General features: G+C 36.4%; 1 protein-coding gene across 1 annotated transcript; it reads right to left on the reverse strand.

Moving 5' to 3' along the window:
- Positions 1-8,693: 8,693 nt before the first annotated feature.
- On the reverse strand, positions 8,694-9,785 carry LOC131405901 (olfactory receptor 4Q3-like). Its single transcript, XM_058541137.1, has one exon. The coding sequence runs from the start codon at positions 9,783-9,785 to the stop codon at positions 8,838-8,840; it is 948 nt and encodes a 315-aa protein (XP_058397120.1). The 3' UTR covers positions 8,694-8,837.
- Between the last annotated feature and the right edge of the window lie 4,752 nt (positions 9,786-14,537).

Below are 14,537 nucleotides of genomic sequence, written 5' to 3' on the forward strand. Positions count from 1 at the left end.
ATCCCATTTGGAAGAATATTTATTAGGTCAAAAGTAAATAGAAGGTTAAGAAAAGTTACTTTACATCTTATAATAAATTGCAAAAAGAGAAAAAAATTGTAAATAAATGATGAGGGATTATTGGTATTTATATATCAAGAAAACCGGCAGGGTAAGGTTGAGGGTGTACTCCTCATCCTAGCCTCAGGCACAAAATTTACCAGGGGACTTTGGTCATCAAGATAAATATTTTAAAAATCAAAATTAATGTGAAATTTATGAACAAAATATCAATTTTTTTTAAAAAGACATCAATGTTGCAGACTTTTCCTTTTGCCTCAGGTTTCAATATGGCTCAGCATGACACTATGACTGATTTCTCTTTATTTAAAATTATTTATTTTGTTTATCATAGATTTCTTTGAATTAATTTCCACTTTTAAAAATTTTTCTTATCTCTATTACTAAGTTTTTTCATCACTCCCTTAAATTTTACAGTCAAAGCAAGTGCCTTATTCACCTCTGTAGCTTCAACATCATTTTGGCCCTGAAACTAAGTAATGTGGCCGTGTCGGTAATGAGTATGTAAGAGCCAGCATATTGTTGGTGAAGAAGACATAAGCAGAGAGAACATAAATAAGCCTCATGAAGATTTTCAAGGCATAATTCTTCTTAGTGAAAAGAACTGTTTGGTGTAGGATAGACCATTTCCTCAAGGGCAAGTGACCTTCCAAATTGGATGTGAAGAGATGTAGCATGATCTCAGAATTTGTTGTTTATTCACTTTGTAGGAGAGGAAGACATATCCTTTACCCTATGTGGGTCCTCCTGGCTGGGCTATGAATTAAAATGACATGAGACAGAATAACAGGAGAAAATCAAACAAAGCTTTATAACACATACACATGGGGAGAGACCCAGGAAAAACTGCGTAACTCACCAAAATGGCGGAGGTTCTCAACCTAAATGTTATCCTCAGCTAAAGACAAGGGAGGATGTTGGGGGTGGGGGAGTCAGTTATGGGAGATTACCAGAAAAGCACAGTAAATAAGAATAAGGTTAATATGCAGGTTTAAGTCCTTGTCTTTGTCATTGATAAGAGTTTCTAGAGATAAGGTCATCACTCCTTCTTCCCAGTACAGAGAGGGAGATACCTTTACAGATGGAGATTTCCCTTACAAAAGTAAATGTCTCTTGCAAAGGGAAAATTCTACTTTTTAGAGCTTCTCTCATGTCTAAAGGTTTTAAAAGTAATCAGTGCAAAATAATCCTCATGACAAAGAGACATATTTTGGGGTGGCCAATTCTGATCGCCCACAGTTCCGCTTTTGGAACTAAGAAGTTTCACAGTCCTTTGAAACTTTAAGAAATTTCATAGTCCAGAAGCTGAGTGGTAGATTGTTCTGTCTCACTGAACACATTTATTAGTCCTGATAATAGATCTGTCCAGTCAAATTCATTTCAGGAGGCGGTAATGCAGGTGGGCTCCCAAAGTTAGGCCTACATTATGGAAGCAAGCAATCAGGTATTTAATAAGAAGTATTTCTATGGAAACAAAAAGAAAAATAAAGTTAATTGTTGGAGCAAATTATAAACCAATTTCTGAATCCAGGGAACAGCCAGTCAAGAAGATTTCTAGATGTCAGTGTCAAAGCATCTTTTGCAGCTTAAAATGTCTCTGATGACGTCACTGAGTGTTCAGGTATCCTTCTGAGTGGCTTACACACGACAGGCGTGTATTGTGCTGACCTCCCCTAAGTTTACCTCAAGTTGTTCAGCTTCAGCTTGCAGGGCTTCAGGAAAAAGGGCGGTTTCAGTTCTCAATGATTTCAAATACAAATGATGGAAAAAAAATTGAAAACATTAGTTTGGATATTTGTAGCCAGATATTTCAGGAGACTAGGAGAATTCAGGATCCAGTCCATTTTATAGGTAGAAAACAAAAACTTCAAAGACAATGAACAGAGCTAGAATCTAATATCCACAAATGAGTATTATAGTTTTTACTGAAATATAGTTTTTATCTCTAAAATCACCCTCATTTTTATCAAAGATAGCCAAACTAAGAATAATTGGTTTGTAAAATAAGTCTAGTTTCAATAAACTTGGCCCAGGTATTTGCATAAGTACAGCAAGAACAGCAATTGATCATATAGGCTCTTTTAAATCTGTTTTGCTGGAACTTTTTATAAGGAATCTCAGATTGAACTTTAAAGGCCTCTAGAGGCCAGGAAAGCCAGGCCAAGGACTTTGTCATCAGACTTTACCTGCAATACCTACAGATTTGGGTGAATTCTTCTCTTCTTTTGAGGTTCCCCAAAATATTGAGGCTCCTTGCACCTGCCATGTAAATGACTTTCCTTACTTACCCAGTAAGGCTGCTCTTCAGAACGCTGTAAAGAAGGTACCAGGCCAATATTTCCAATTGGCTTTATTCTATAAAGTTCAACCTTTTTCTCTCAAAAGCTATCTGGTTATATCTCAGTCTATGCATGTTTCTCTCAAATATGACATTTCAGTCAAAGCTTTGGCGATATAACCAATGTTTCCAATCGTGTCCTGTTATAAGGAGAACAAATTCTTGTTGAACTTATGCAAATAACCATATTGCCATGAAATAAGAATATTCACTTACTAAGAATTTCCAAATTCTGGAGAGATTGTATAGAGAGAAAAAGATAAATGTTTCAATTCTGTTTACAAAAGTATAATTTCCCAAATTGCTGTAAGTCATAATTAGCTTAAGAGAAAGGAGATATTTTTCCTTAAATCTGAAAAAAAACATTTTTTAAAAAATTCAGCAATATTTCAAACAAAAGTCATAAAATTATAATAATCCTCATCAGTTCATTCAGTTCTGTGTAATTGATTATTGATCTTAATCTTCTGTTAGCAGTTTCATAGGGCCATCAGTTTCTCCGTTACAGTTCTGTAATGTCTTACCCAGTTCAGTTCTATAATCTGAAAGTTTGTCAGAAACTTGTATTTTAGAATAAGCATCAGGGTCCTTTCAATGAATCTCTCTCTAAAGATGAAAACATTTGCAAAATCATCGAGTAAAACAATAACTGTCTGTAAACAAAAAGAGACTTAAAAATGACAATTGACAAAGAAACTTGGTTATTTCATGACATATAGCACTTCAAGATAATAACTAGAATTATGACTGATAACCAGGGCAGATCAGAATTTAGGACTGTTGTAGAATTTTTAAAATACTTACATCAATAACATTTACCCACACAATATCATAGGTCCCTATGAAACGATGCTTAGTTATCCATTTAACCATAGTGACAATTAAAGATTTCTAGGCAAATGTAGGAAATTAAATGGTTGTAGGGAAAACCTTACGACCTGTGATTAATGGCCTGATAAAAAAATAAAGGACATTTAATTTGATAAAACACACAATCCCTACCCTTCTGGCAAACTACTCAAAGAAAAAACCTCTCATAATTTCTTTACTAAGAGCAGACGACAAGTTTAAGAAAATTTTCCTTTTAACCTTCTCCCTCTGACATATTTCACTTTGCATAATACCCTCAATGTCCATCCATGTTGTCACAAATGGCTGGATTTCATCCTTTCTTATGGCTGAGTAGTATTCCATTGCATATATATACCACATCTTCTTTTATCCATTCGTCCCTTCATGGGCACTTAGGTTGCTTCTAAGTCTTGGCTATTGTGATACCTTTAAATGACTTCCTCAAGTCCTCTTAGACTGGACTATAACTTATGTAAAATCTATACTTACATAGGTAAAAAGGATCCTAGAGATCACTTGACTTTATTCCACTCATTTAACCATTGGTGAAATAAATGAAGTGGAGAGAGGATATTGAATTATCCAGGTTTCACTGTTAATGATAAAGCTAGGACTATATTGACACACCCTTTAAACTGTAATAAACTTTTCCTAAATTACTTAATAGCATTACTGGAATAGATGTTGTAAAGTGAGTGAAGAATTTAAAGATTCCTCTTTATCCTTGAATACAATTTGAATACGTGAAAATTGCCTTTGCCTCTTTCACCTTACTAACTTGTCATTCCAGAAAGGAAACTTACTCTGGCCATCTTCTTGAGTGTGGTCCCACGACATGGATTTGGAAAACCTGAGATCTTGGATCAATACACTTTTATGAGACAGAATATTGTGATCTGTATCCAGATATTCACACTAAAAGATTGAGTGATGTATAGTGATGCTTCTCTTATGTGCTACATTTCACAAAAAAAGATTACACCTGCAGCCTAAAAAGAGGTCTTGAGTTTCTTAGTTTGTTAATTTGTTCTTTCTCTCTCTCTCTTTCTCTTTTTCTAAGACAAGATTTTATGAGTTTATAGCCATGCCGTGGGTTTTTATCTTGGTCTGCAAGAGCTTCTTTCTATGTTCCTGCCTGCCAAGAGAGAAATTGTCAGCAATCTTTATGCCTCAGTACAACCCTGAGGGGATTTCTGGGCGAGTGATTGGGCAGCAGTTGGAGAGTATTGTTAGGCAGAGAAAGCGCAAGTGTAATCCCCACTAAATGACTCCTTGTAAAACTATATTGAAGGCTACTTGCTAAATAACTAGTTCATAAATATTCAGGCCATTTCCACGGTTCTGCACAATTGACTCAAAGTTGGGGCTTGGGGGGGAAGGGGGAGGTGATACTCAGTATCACTCTATTGGACCACTAACCTAGTGACAAAATAATGTATTTGTTTAAAAAACTATTAAAATATTTTGCTTCATTTTAAAATTTGCTGAAGCTCAAGTAGACAAGCAAAATGTTTGATTTAGTGGCACTGTGAAAATACTGCCTCAGTCCTACAGTCCTATTATTACATGAATGAATTTCTAAGGGATTTAGGTCAAGGAGGCTTGACTAGAGTTGAGGATTACACCTCTGAAATCGAGTACAAAGCTTGTCACTAAATTACAGTGTGGACTTTCAGGTCAGGCCTAAAGTTTGAATGTGTTTGGATCATGTGTTTGAATGGCACACAAGAAAAATATAGGAACCCAAAAAGCATTCACCTCGGTTAGTGACTTTCTGAGGTAAAAGGATTATCATGTTGCAACAAAAAATTGCTTTTTGTTGTTGTTGGTAACAATTTATGGTTCTATGACTCTAAAGGTTAGAAATAAAGTAGCTGTTTAGACACAGATATGGCTAATTATGGCTGTCCTGTTTTTACTGGGTTTCTCCACTCAAATTCCATTTGAAATGAAGGACTGTGTCACATGTTTTTCTTTCTTTCTCTTCCTTATCGTATTCTGTTCTTTCCTTCGTTCGTTCATTTGTTCTTTCTTTCCTATGTTCCTTCTTTTTTTTATTTTTTCATTTCTTTCCTTCCTTCAAAATAACGTTTAATTAGACAGGGAGAGACAAATATTGTATGACATAACTTATATGTGGAATCAAAAAAATCCAAACTGGAAACAGAAAGTAGAATAGTGGTTACCAGGGGCTGGGGCTGGGAGAATTGGGGAGATGTAGTTTAAGGGTACAAACTTGTGACTAGAATGTAAAGAAGTCCTGGAGATCTAATGCTCAGCATAGTGATTACAGTCAACAACACCGTACTATACAATTCAAAGTTTCTAAGAGACTAGATTTTAAGTGTTCTCACAACAAAATAATAATAATTACATGATATGATAGAGGTGTTAGCTAAAGCTATGGTGGTAATTATATTGCAGATATAAATGTATCAAATCAACATGCTGTACGCCTTAAACTTACACCATGGTATATGTAAATTATATCTCAATAAAAAAATTTATTGAGCATTTATTTTTGGCTGGGCATTGTGTTCAATACTCTAGTTACAGAGACCACTGAATAATGGGGCAGCACAACAAGTGAGAAGAAAATTGCAATAAAATTTGTAAGTGCTATTCTCACTAAAGATACAGCACGCTATGAGAATTTATATGAGGATCAGCTGATAAAACTACAAGGATGGAACCAGAGATTACTTCCAAAAAGATAAGACTCTTAATTTGAGCATTGAAGGCAAAAATTGGGTCAGTAATTCTAGCAGAGGAAGTAACACATTCAGATGCATAAAGGTATGAGGAAACTACAAATAGTTCAGACGTTGTACAATGGTACAGGACTGGGGCAGTAAGTGGGGACTAGGATCATTAGTGACTGGAACTGGGTCCAAGGTTTAGAGTTGTACTGTAGCAAAGTCAATAATGTGGGGACTCCTAAGTATTGTCTGAGATTTTCTTATCCCCACGCCCACTCTATACCCCTACAGATTCCCATGATAAAATTTGTACCAGAGTCTGGGGCAGGATAGAACTTGCAGATGAGAAATTATAGACTTGAAGAAAAATAGAAGTCAAAGAATTATTCGCTTAAGAGATAGGAACCAAACAGTACTGTGAGTACTTACATTCTAGATTTTAACATTTCCTCTAAGTGAAAGAAGCTCACAAAGTGCTTGTGTTTGTTTATAGAATAATTACAAAAAGCTTCTTGGGAACATAGAGAGCACAAAGACAATAAATCAATAGCTAGCATGATGATAAATCAAAAATAGATAACTTGGGTAAGCCTATTTGTTAAGGAAAAACTATTGAAATCTAAATAAAATGTGGAGTTTAGTTAATAATAATGTATCAGTATTGGTTCATTAGTTGTGACAAATGTACCCTAGTAATGTAAGATGTTAACAATAGGAGAAATAGTATGAGGTATACAGAAACTCTGTACTATCTTTGCAACTTTTCTGTAAATTTAAAACTATTCTAAAATTGTCTTAATTATTTAACTTAAAAAATGATATAAAAGACTTGAAAGTAAGATGTTAACCAGAACATTTTAAAAAGTCCTTAAAAAGTGAGTTTTTACATAATTTTGAGGACGCATACATCACCTAACATGAAACTTCTTGTGTCGAGGCTAATTTCAATATGAATGAGGAATTGTTAGGGATTTTATTGTCATACAGCAGGAGTCTGGAGTCAGAGCGCTGGTTCAACTTTCTGTCCTGTGATGCTCTAGGATTAAACAATTACACAATATACTTTCAGCCTTTATTTCCCTTTTAATTTAACAGAACAATTAGCAATAATGGTAACATAAGCAGTCAATATATTTTGAGTTCTGACCATATGTAGAGATGATTCTTAGAGTCTTACAAGTATTATTTTGCTTAGTTTTCCTGAGAACCCAGTGATGCAGATACTATTATTGTCCTCATTGTACAGTCAAAGGAGCATTGAGAGGTTAAGTCACTTGCCCTCCAGTAAGTGGTGGAGCTGGACCACGATGAGGCTATCTGACTCCAGAGTCCACAATTCTGACCTCTCTGCTCTTCTCCTCTCAACGATCTGGGCTCACATATTGTCTTAGAATGCATCCGCCTTCTTCTTGTGGATATTGAAAGACTTCATAATTAGACATTTGGGTGATCTATTGATGATTGGTGGAACACCCAAATAGCAAGATGCCCAAGTTCTTCCATTACCAGGCATATTGCAAATTACCTAGCATATCCTAATATTAAGTGGAATTTCAGACTTCTTTCTCTCGAGGTGTATTTTTCAGCTAAGTAATCAGAAAAGCCTCTCTATAGCAATTGATTGGGAAATAAAGTGAGTAAATACAAAAATATTGCTAAAAATCTATCGTCATATTATTACTTAGAAATAAAATAAATACCTTTCCATAGCCATAAAAATTTCAAAGAGCCTTATGTCAAAAATAGATAACCTTAATGTTTATTTATAAATGTTTAAGTGAATGTTTTTACAGATCTCCTAGCTCTGGAGCTCATATATAGGTATAGTAGAAATTAAGTAATTGGTCCATCTAATTGAGATAAATACGCTTCCTGGGGAGAAAAATATTGGGTTAATTGTAATTATCTGAAATTACTAGCTTTCTGGGTTGATTATACTTTTTCTAAGTGATCTTGGGCAAGAAACTTAACAAACCTGAGTTGATTCATAAAAATGAAGTTGAATAACATTACCTACTCCTTAAAGCACTTTTGAGACTCAGAAGTAATAACTGTGAATGCTTTAAACCACAACTCATTTATTTTTTCTCTTTTTCTTTAGAGTTCAGAGCTCTTAAATATTATGATCAGTTGAAGAGCCAGCTTATCAACCTGCCTGCCCTATAATTCCACTCAAAGAGTGGAATTGAGGTGAAATGGAACGCCTCTCCTAGAGAAGCCTCTAGGCAGAATACTACGAGCTTCCATCACCCCAGCACTCCCAAATTTCCTTTCCTTCACACGTAAACTTTGCCAAGGGCATGTGTTCAAGTGAATTGAATTCAAGTGCATTTCTCAAATTTGCCACAATATAAAACACAGTTCCTAGTGAACACTAATATATGGGGTGGTTAGTGCTGTTTTCAGGCTTTGTGAGAGACAGGACAAAAGGGGTCCACACTGCTTCAGAAGAGACATTGATGAGACATCAGAATAAATTTCCTGACACTAAGAGTTGTTAAACTCTGGGGCAGTACAAAAAGGAGATGTAATATCTTCCTTCATTTGAAGAGAGTTTAAAAGCGAAATGAATTGAATTAATGAAGACCATTTATAGACAAAAGAGTAGAAGAGTTGATCTTCCAAGGTGTCCTCTTGACACTAGCACTCAATTAATTCCTGTTATTATTAGGGGACCAGTAAACACTCCTGAGTTCACTGCTTAATATTTAATAGCTAAGAAAGCCATCTACGCCTCCCAACTAAAATCAATAGCATTGCGGTAAAATGTTTATGCTGGCTTCTCTTTTATACTAAAGTCACCAAATTGGCTTTCACGCACGTACTCACGTACGGGATGAGTTATGAGCATCCCAAGAGAGTATGTTTCCTAAATCACCTCTTCTCGTTCATCCTTTAACATGGCAGAAAGAGGCCACATGCTTTTTTCTCAGCTTCTTCATGGCTGTCTTCATATCAGCATTTCTGAGTGTGCAGATGAGGGGGTTCAACATAGGTGTGATCACTGTGTAAAAGATGGAGAATACCTTATCCACAGAGAAGCTGCAGAAAGGCCTCAGGTAGATGAATACACACGGCACAAAGATCAGGCTGACCACTGTTAGGTGGGAGGCACAGGTAGAGAGTGCCTTGCTCTGGCCCTCGTGGAAGCGAGTTCTCAGGGTGATCAGGATGACAGCATAAGAGAATAGCAAGACCAAGAAGCAGATAAGAGATAGCAGACCACTGTTTGAGACCATCAGCACCTCTACCATGTATGTGTCCATGCAGGCTAGCTTCATGACCTCTGGGACATCACAATAGAAATTGTCCAGTTCATTGGGGCAAGAGAAGGGCAGCTGGATGACCAGTGCAACCTGTGTGATAGAGTGGATGAAACCCCCACACCAGCAGGCAAAAACCAATTGAAGGCATAGCTGGCGGTTCATGACTATCAGGTAATGCAAAGGACTACATATGGCAACATATCTATCGTAGGCCCTGACTGTCAGCAGAAACATCTCACTGGATCCCAGGAAGTGCAGGAAGTAGATCTGGGCCAGGCATCCTGAAAAAGAGATGATCTTTCTCTGCTGTAGAAAATCCTCTAACATCTTGGGCACAGTAACACAGCTCAGGCACAGGTCAATGAAGGACAGATGGCCCAAAAAATAGTACATAGGGGATTGGAGCAGGCGGGCATCAGCTTGCACTGTTACCATTATCAAGAGGTTTCCCAGGACAATAGCCATGTAAAACAACAAAAATATTAAGAAGAGAAATAGCTGCAGTTCCCAGGAGGATGACAGGCCCAGAAGAGCAAATTCTGTCGCCTTAGAATCATTGTCTTTTTTCATCAAGTCAAGAATACCAAGTGACCTAGAGAAAGAAGAATTAAATTGGAACAAGAGAGATTTAAGTTAGACAGAAGGATAAAGTATATATATGTATGAGTTATCAGATTTTGAGTCTGGTAGTTATGGAATCATATTCCAAAATGAAAAAAACTTAAGCAAGTTCTGTGAGGTAGAAAACGTACATTCCTGTACAGATAGAACAAAGAACATTTTGCTTCTCTTCCAACTCTTTATTTTTGTAATGCTTTTAAATAGCATTTACAACAAATTAGGAAGGGAGACAATGACCTGGGCATGGAGTGATGAGAGCATGAGGATCATTCCATTTTTTTAGTACACAGAATTATACCCTTTAAAGACAAGAGCTCTGGAATAAAGTATCCACATCCAATCTACCACTCACCAATGGAGTGACGTCAGCCAAGGTATTAAATCTGAGTTTTATTATCTGTTTACACAATCTAATTTAGGGATAATAATATCTCCCAAGGTTGTTTTGAAAATCAAATGTAATCTGTCTATGAGCACCATACATTTACACAAAAAATGACTAAGTCCCTCAAAGTGAGAGAATATTTCTTATTTATCTTTTTACTCACACCACAATTCTTACTGCCTAATAATTTATCAAATTGAAGTAACAATGTTTTTCATTATGAGTTGCTATATTGTACAAAGGTTAGTAGTTATTGTAATTGTACATGTTAGGAAACAAATTATTTAGGAAGGATTGAAAAGAAGCTCAAGATCTTTGTCTTTATTTATTATCCTAGGTGACAGAGGTTGGGAAGTTGTACAAGAAACAAGAAATAAAATCTTTAACTTTAAAGTTTAGGGAAGCATCAGACTCAGAATAAGTAGGACAGAGGCTAGGACACACTAATCATCAAAATAAGAGATCAAGGGCAATGATCCACATCATTAAGGCATGTGCAAAAGAGGCTCACCATGACCCGTTTTGTAGGAAAGGGTAATAAGGGAAATCAGAATTATGCTGCTCTTGGACTTTTCAACACCATAGGTACACTTAAGAGAAATAAAGGATACACTAAGATATTGCTTTATCCATTTTCTCCCACTCTGCACTTACATCTATCCCCAGCACTGAGTGGAAATATTTTGGATTACAAATAAAAAATCAAGAGACATACATACATTTCTTCCGTTGAGGTGGTTAAGAATTAGCAGATGTCTCTCTGTGTAGATTAGGATATTTTCAATCTAGAAGTAGCTCTAGGCAAAATATTAAGTGACACTATGGTAGAATTAGGTAGTCTTAAGACAATATTGCCATGAATCTGGTGTCTTCTGTTATATAAAGTTGATCCTATCTTATCCAAACATTGTAACCACCTTCCAAGATACCACCAGCCCTAGAATTCCCTGATGTTATGTATATTTCATTGTTCTGTGAATGGTTATAACTGTATAAACTTGGAACCACAGTACTCAAATGACTTCTTAAATTTAAAAATGATGAATGTCAGAGTACAAAGAGAAAAAAGGAGCATGGACAACAGGAGGTATAAAAGTGGTTTCAGTGACAGAAAGAGGAGCAAGGGAAGAGAGTGGAGTTTTGAATAAACGTATGTGAGAAACCTACATCATTGCATGTCAGGAGCTATGTGGGTTCAAGGAAAGAATATGTTACCCTGCTATTCAGTCCACCAGTCCTTTGTTCATAGTCTCAAGCCAGCAAAATGAGAAATTCTCAGATGACCATCACAGTTGTCCACTCTGTGCCCTAACTTCTTCCTTATGAGTCAAGCCCTAGTTGAGGGCTGGCTGTATGGATTGGAAAGATCTCTTGTCCCTAGGGCTCTGGTTGTGTCAAAGGCTTTTATGGTCCTTATGCTACTGCTCAGCCTAATGAGCCTTGGGATTCCCAGGCTGCTGTTGTTTGAATTGTCTGAATCTCAGTTCTTGCTTGAAAGCTGACCTGGGGGCCAGCCTGGTGGCGCAAGTGGTTAGGTGCGCATGATCCGCTGCAGCGGCCCCGGGGTTCGCCGGTTCGGATCCTGGGCACGCACCGACGCACCGCTTGTCAAGCCATGCTGTGGTGGCATCCCATATAAAGTGGAGGAAGATGGGCATGGACGTTAGCCCAGGGCCAGTCTTCCTCTGCAAAAAAAGAGGAGGATTGGCAGATGTTAGCTCAGGGCCGATCTGCCTCACAAAAAAAAATAAATCAATAAAAAAATAAATTTAAAAATGTGAAAAAAAAAAAAAAGAAAGCTGACCTTAGGCCCAGTAGACTCTGAAACAGTCAGACCTTATTGCATAACACAGCACACACCTTTTACTTACTTAGGATTGATTAATTTGGCGCTACGTATGCTACCAATTTTAGATGTGTCAGTCTGTATCTGAGTAAAATGATTCTGGCTAGTTTCTATCTCAACCATGCTTCCTGGAGTGGGGTAGGCTGAATGATAAATATCGAGTTATCACTGGAAGTTGTAGAAGCAGAAACACTTCCTTCAAGGTGTTATAGAGCCTTAATACAACTGAGTCTCTGATGACACCTCAAGCAGCTTACCTAATTGGGGACTATGTATGGATCTTTTACGGAAAACACAGCTATCATCATTAGTAATTGAATATTGTTTATAAATTGTTGCTGTCAAAGTATAATTTTTTTTAAGTTGTAAAACATAATTCTCAAATAGATGAAGAACACATCAAAATTTGTGTTTAACTCTTTAATGAGAAACAGGAGAATGATGAAGCCAGTTCAAAAGAGAATATAAAAATGTGACTATACAATCAGAGTATAAAAAATAACACTGAAATAAAATTCCTAAATTGTATGTAAACCAGTTAATATCCTAAAGGTAATACAATCTTAACCTGTGGGATTATCTTTTCTTCCACACCAAAAAGAAAATTAACATAATTTAGCAGTTTCTTACGTCTAATTATATAATTGTACATGTCTGAGATCCCATAAATAGTAAACACTAAATTAAGCAAAATTACATCCCCCTAGAGTTAGATGACTCTTAAGTGGGCTTGTTGAACAATATTTTAACATGGCATCAAAAGGTCACATATATACTTGGATTTCACTTTAGATAAGGACAGGAAGTACAGCATACCAGCAGGATAGTATCAGACATTTCTCTTTTGCAGAAGGAGCTCTCACAGCAGTCCAGTTGTTAGACTTTTCCCTTCCCCTGTAAAGTGACACCTCAGGGGGAAAAAGATGAGATAGCGGGTGTGTGTAGGATCCACCTTCACTTAGAATATACAGGCCCCATAAGAGTCAGCATCTCCTGCCACAGCTCCATTAACATAGTTCCAGGGTCCCTCTAGTGACATGCCAGTCACTAGAGTTTCTGCTTTCAGAAAAGCCCAAACCTATGGTTTCTCATTAAGAATTAATAGGTCATTCATCATCTTTTTACTCCAGATAAGAATTTACCAGCTCAATCATTCTTACCCTGAGAAATATTTCCTAGTAGCATAGTTGACATTCCACCATTGTTAGGTCTTCAGTGAACAGAGCTAGAAAATTAACCCAAGATAAAATTTGTTCTTAAAAGAAAATTGTTTGCAGGTACTTAAACTAAGACAAGTAAAGTTTACTTTCCTTCAAACTTCTATAAGTTTCTGTTTCATCTCAAGTTTTGTCCTTTATCATTTTATTACACACTGTGGCACAACCAGACATTTATATTTTAAAACAAATTATTCTTCTTTCTCTTAATAAACAAAAATGTATCCATTATCTTGCATACACATTTATATTTCCTTGCCACAGGGTATTTAGTAGAGTCTCAACCACCCATATTAATTACAACTTGAACTAAAGTAATTTGCTATACATTGAATCTTTGTGTCCCCTCAAAATTCATATTTTGAAACCTAACCCCCAGTGTGATAGTATTTGGAGGTGAGGCTTTTGGGAGGTGATTAGGTCATGAGGGTGAAGCCCTCATGAATGAGATTAGTGTGGTTATTAAAAGTAGAACCCAGACAGCCCCCTTATCTCTTCCCCCCGAGAGGACACATCTATCAACCAGGAAGTGGGTCCTCCAGACCCGAATCTGCCAGCACCTTGATCTTGGACTTCCCAGCCTCCAGAACTTCGAGAAATAAATTTCTATTTTTCATATGCCGCCCAGTCTGTGGTATTTTTGTTATAGCAGCCCAAATGGACTAACACCGTAACAAACTTCTTTCCTCACCAGCATAGAGAGAAATAGGTGGTTGACACTTGAGAATTTCTGTCACACACAAGCATCTCAGTAGATCAGCAATTAGCATACATTTTATGAATCCCTGTGGTTAAACACATCCCTTTTCATGTTACTTAAAGAGGCGAAAATAAACATGTGCCTTAACAAGGTCTAAAGGTAGTTAGACACCCTATCAAACTGTTATCTGATATATAAAAATAGTAGGCAAATTAAAACTATGTCTGATAATCAATGCTTTTGCATTCTATCTCATTCAAAATTGTCTAGGTATCCAAAGATTTTTCATTAATTATCAATTTAGCATAAGTCCAAGGTATTAAAGTTAGCAAAGGATATTGGAAATTAGGTATAAGATGATACATTATAGAGCACCACAACTACTGTTGATAACAAAAAAGCTTATCAGAAATAAAATTCAATTTGGTTTAACACATAATTTTACATTTTTAATAATGTTAGATATGCAGAAGTAATGCTAGTTCCTCTGATCGGTGAAACCAGTATAGGAAGTTTATTAAGTTCAGATTAACCAATTTTTCTATGTGAAAAC

The sequence above is a fragment of the Diceros bicornis genome, chromosome 5 (genome assembly GCF_020826845.1).
Source record: "Diceros bicornis minor isolate mBicDic1 chromosome 5, mDicBic1.mat.cur, whole genome shotgun sequence".
NCBI classification, from domain to species: Eukaryota; Metazoa; Chordata; class Mammalia; order Perissodactyla; family Rhinocerotidae; genus Diceros; species Diceros bicornis.

Bases quoted from the DNA above. Each gene is read 5' to 3' on its own strand.
- LOC131405901 (XM_058541137.1), bottom strand. From the start codon at position 9,785: ATGAAAAAAGACAATGATTCTAAGGCGACAGAATTTGCTCTTCTGGGC.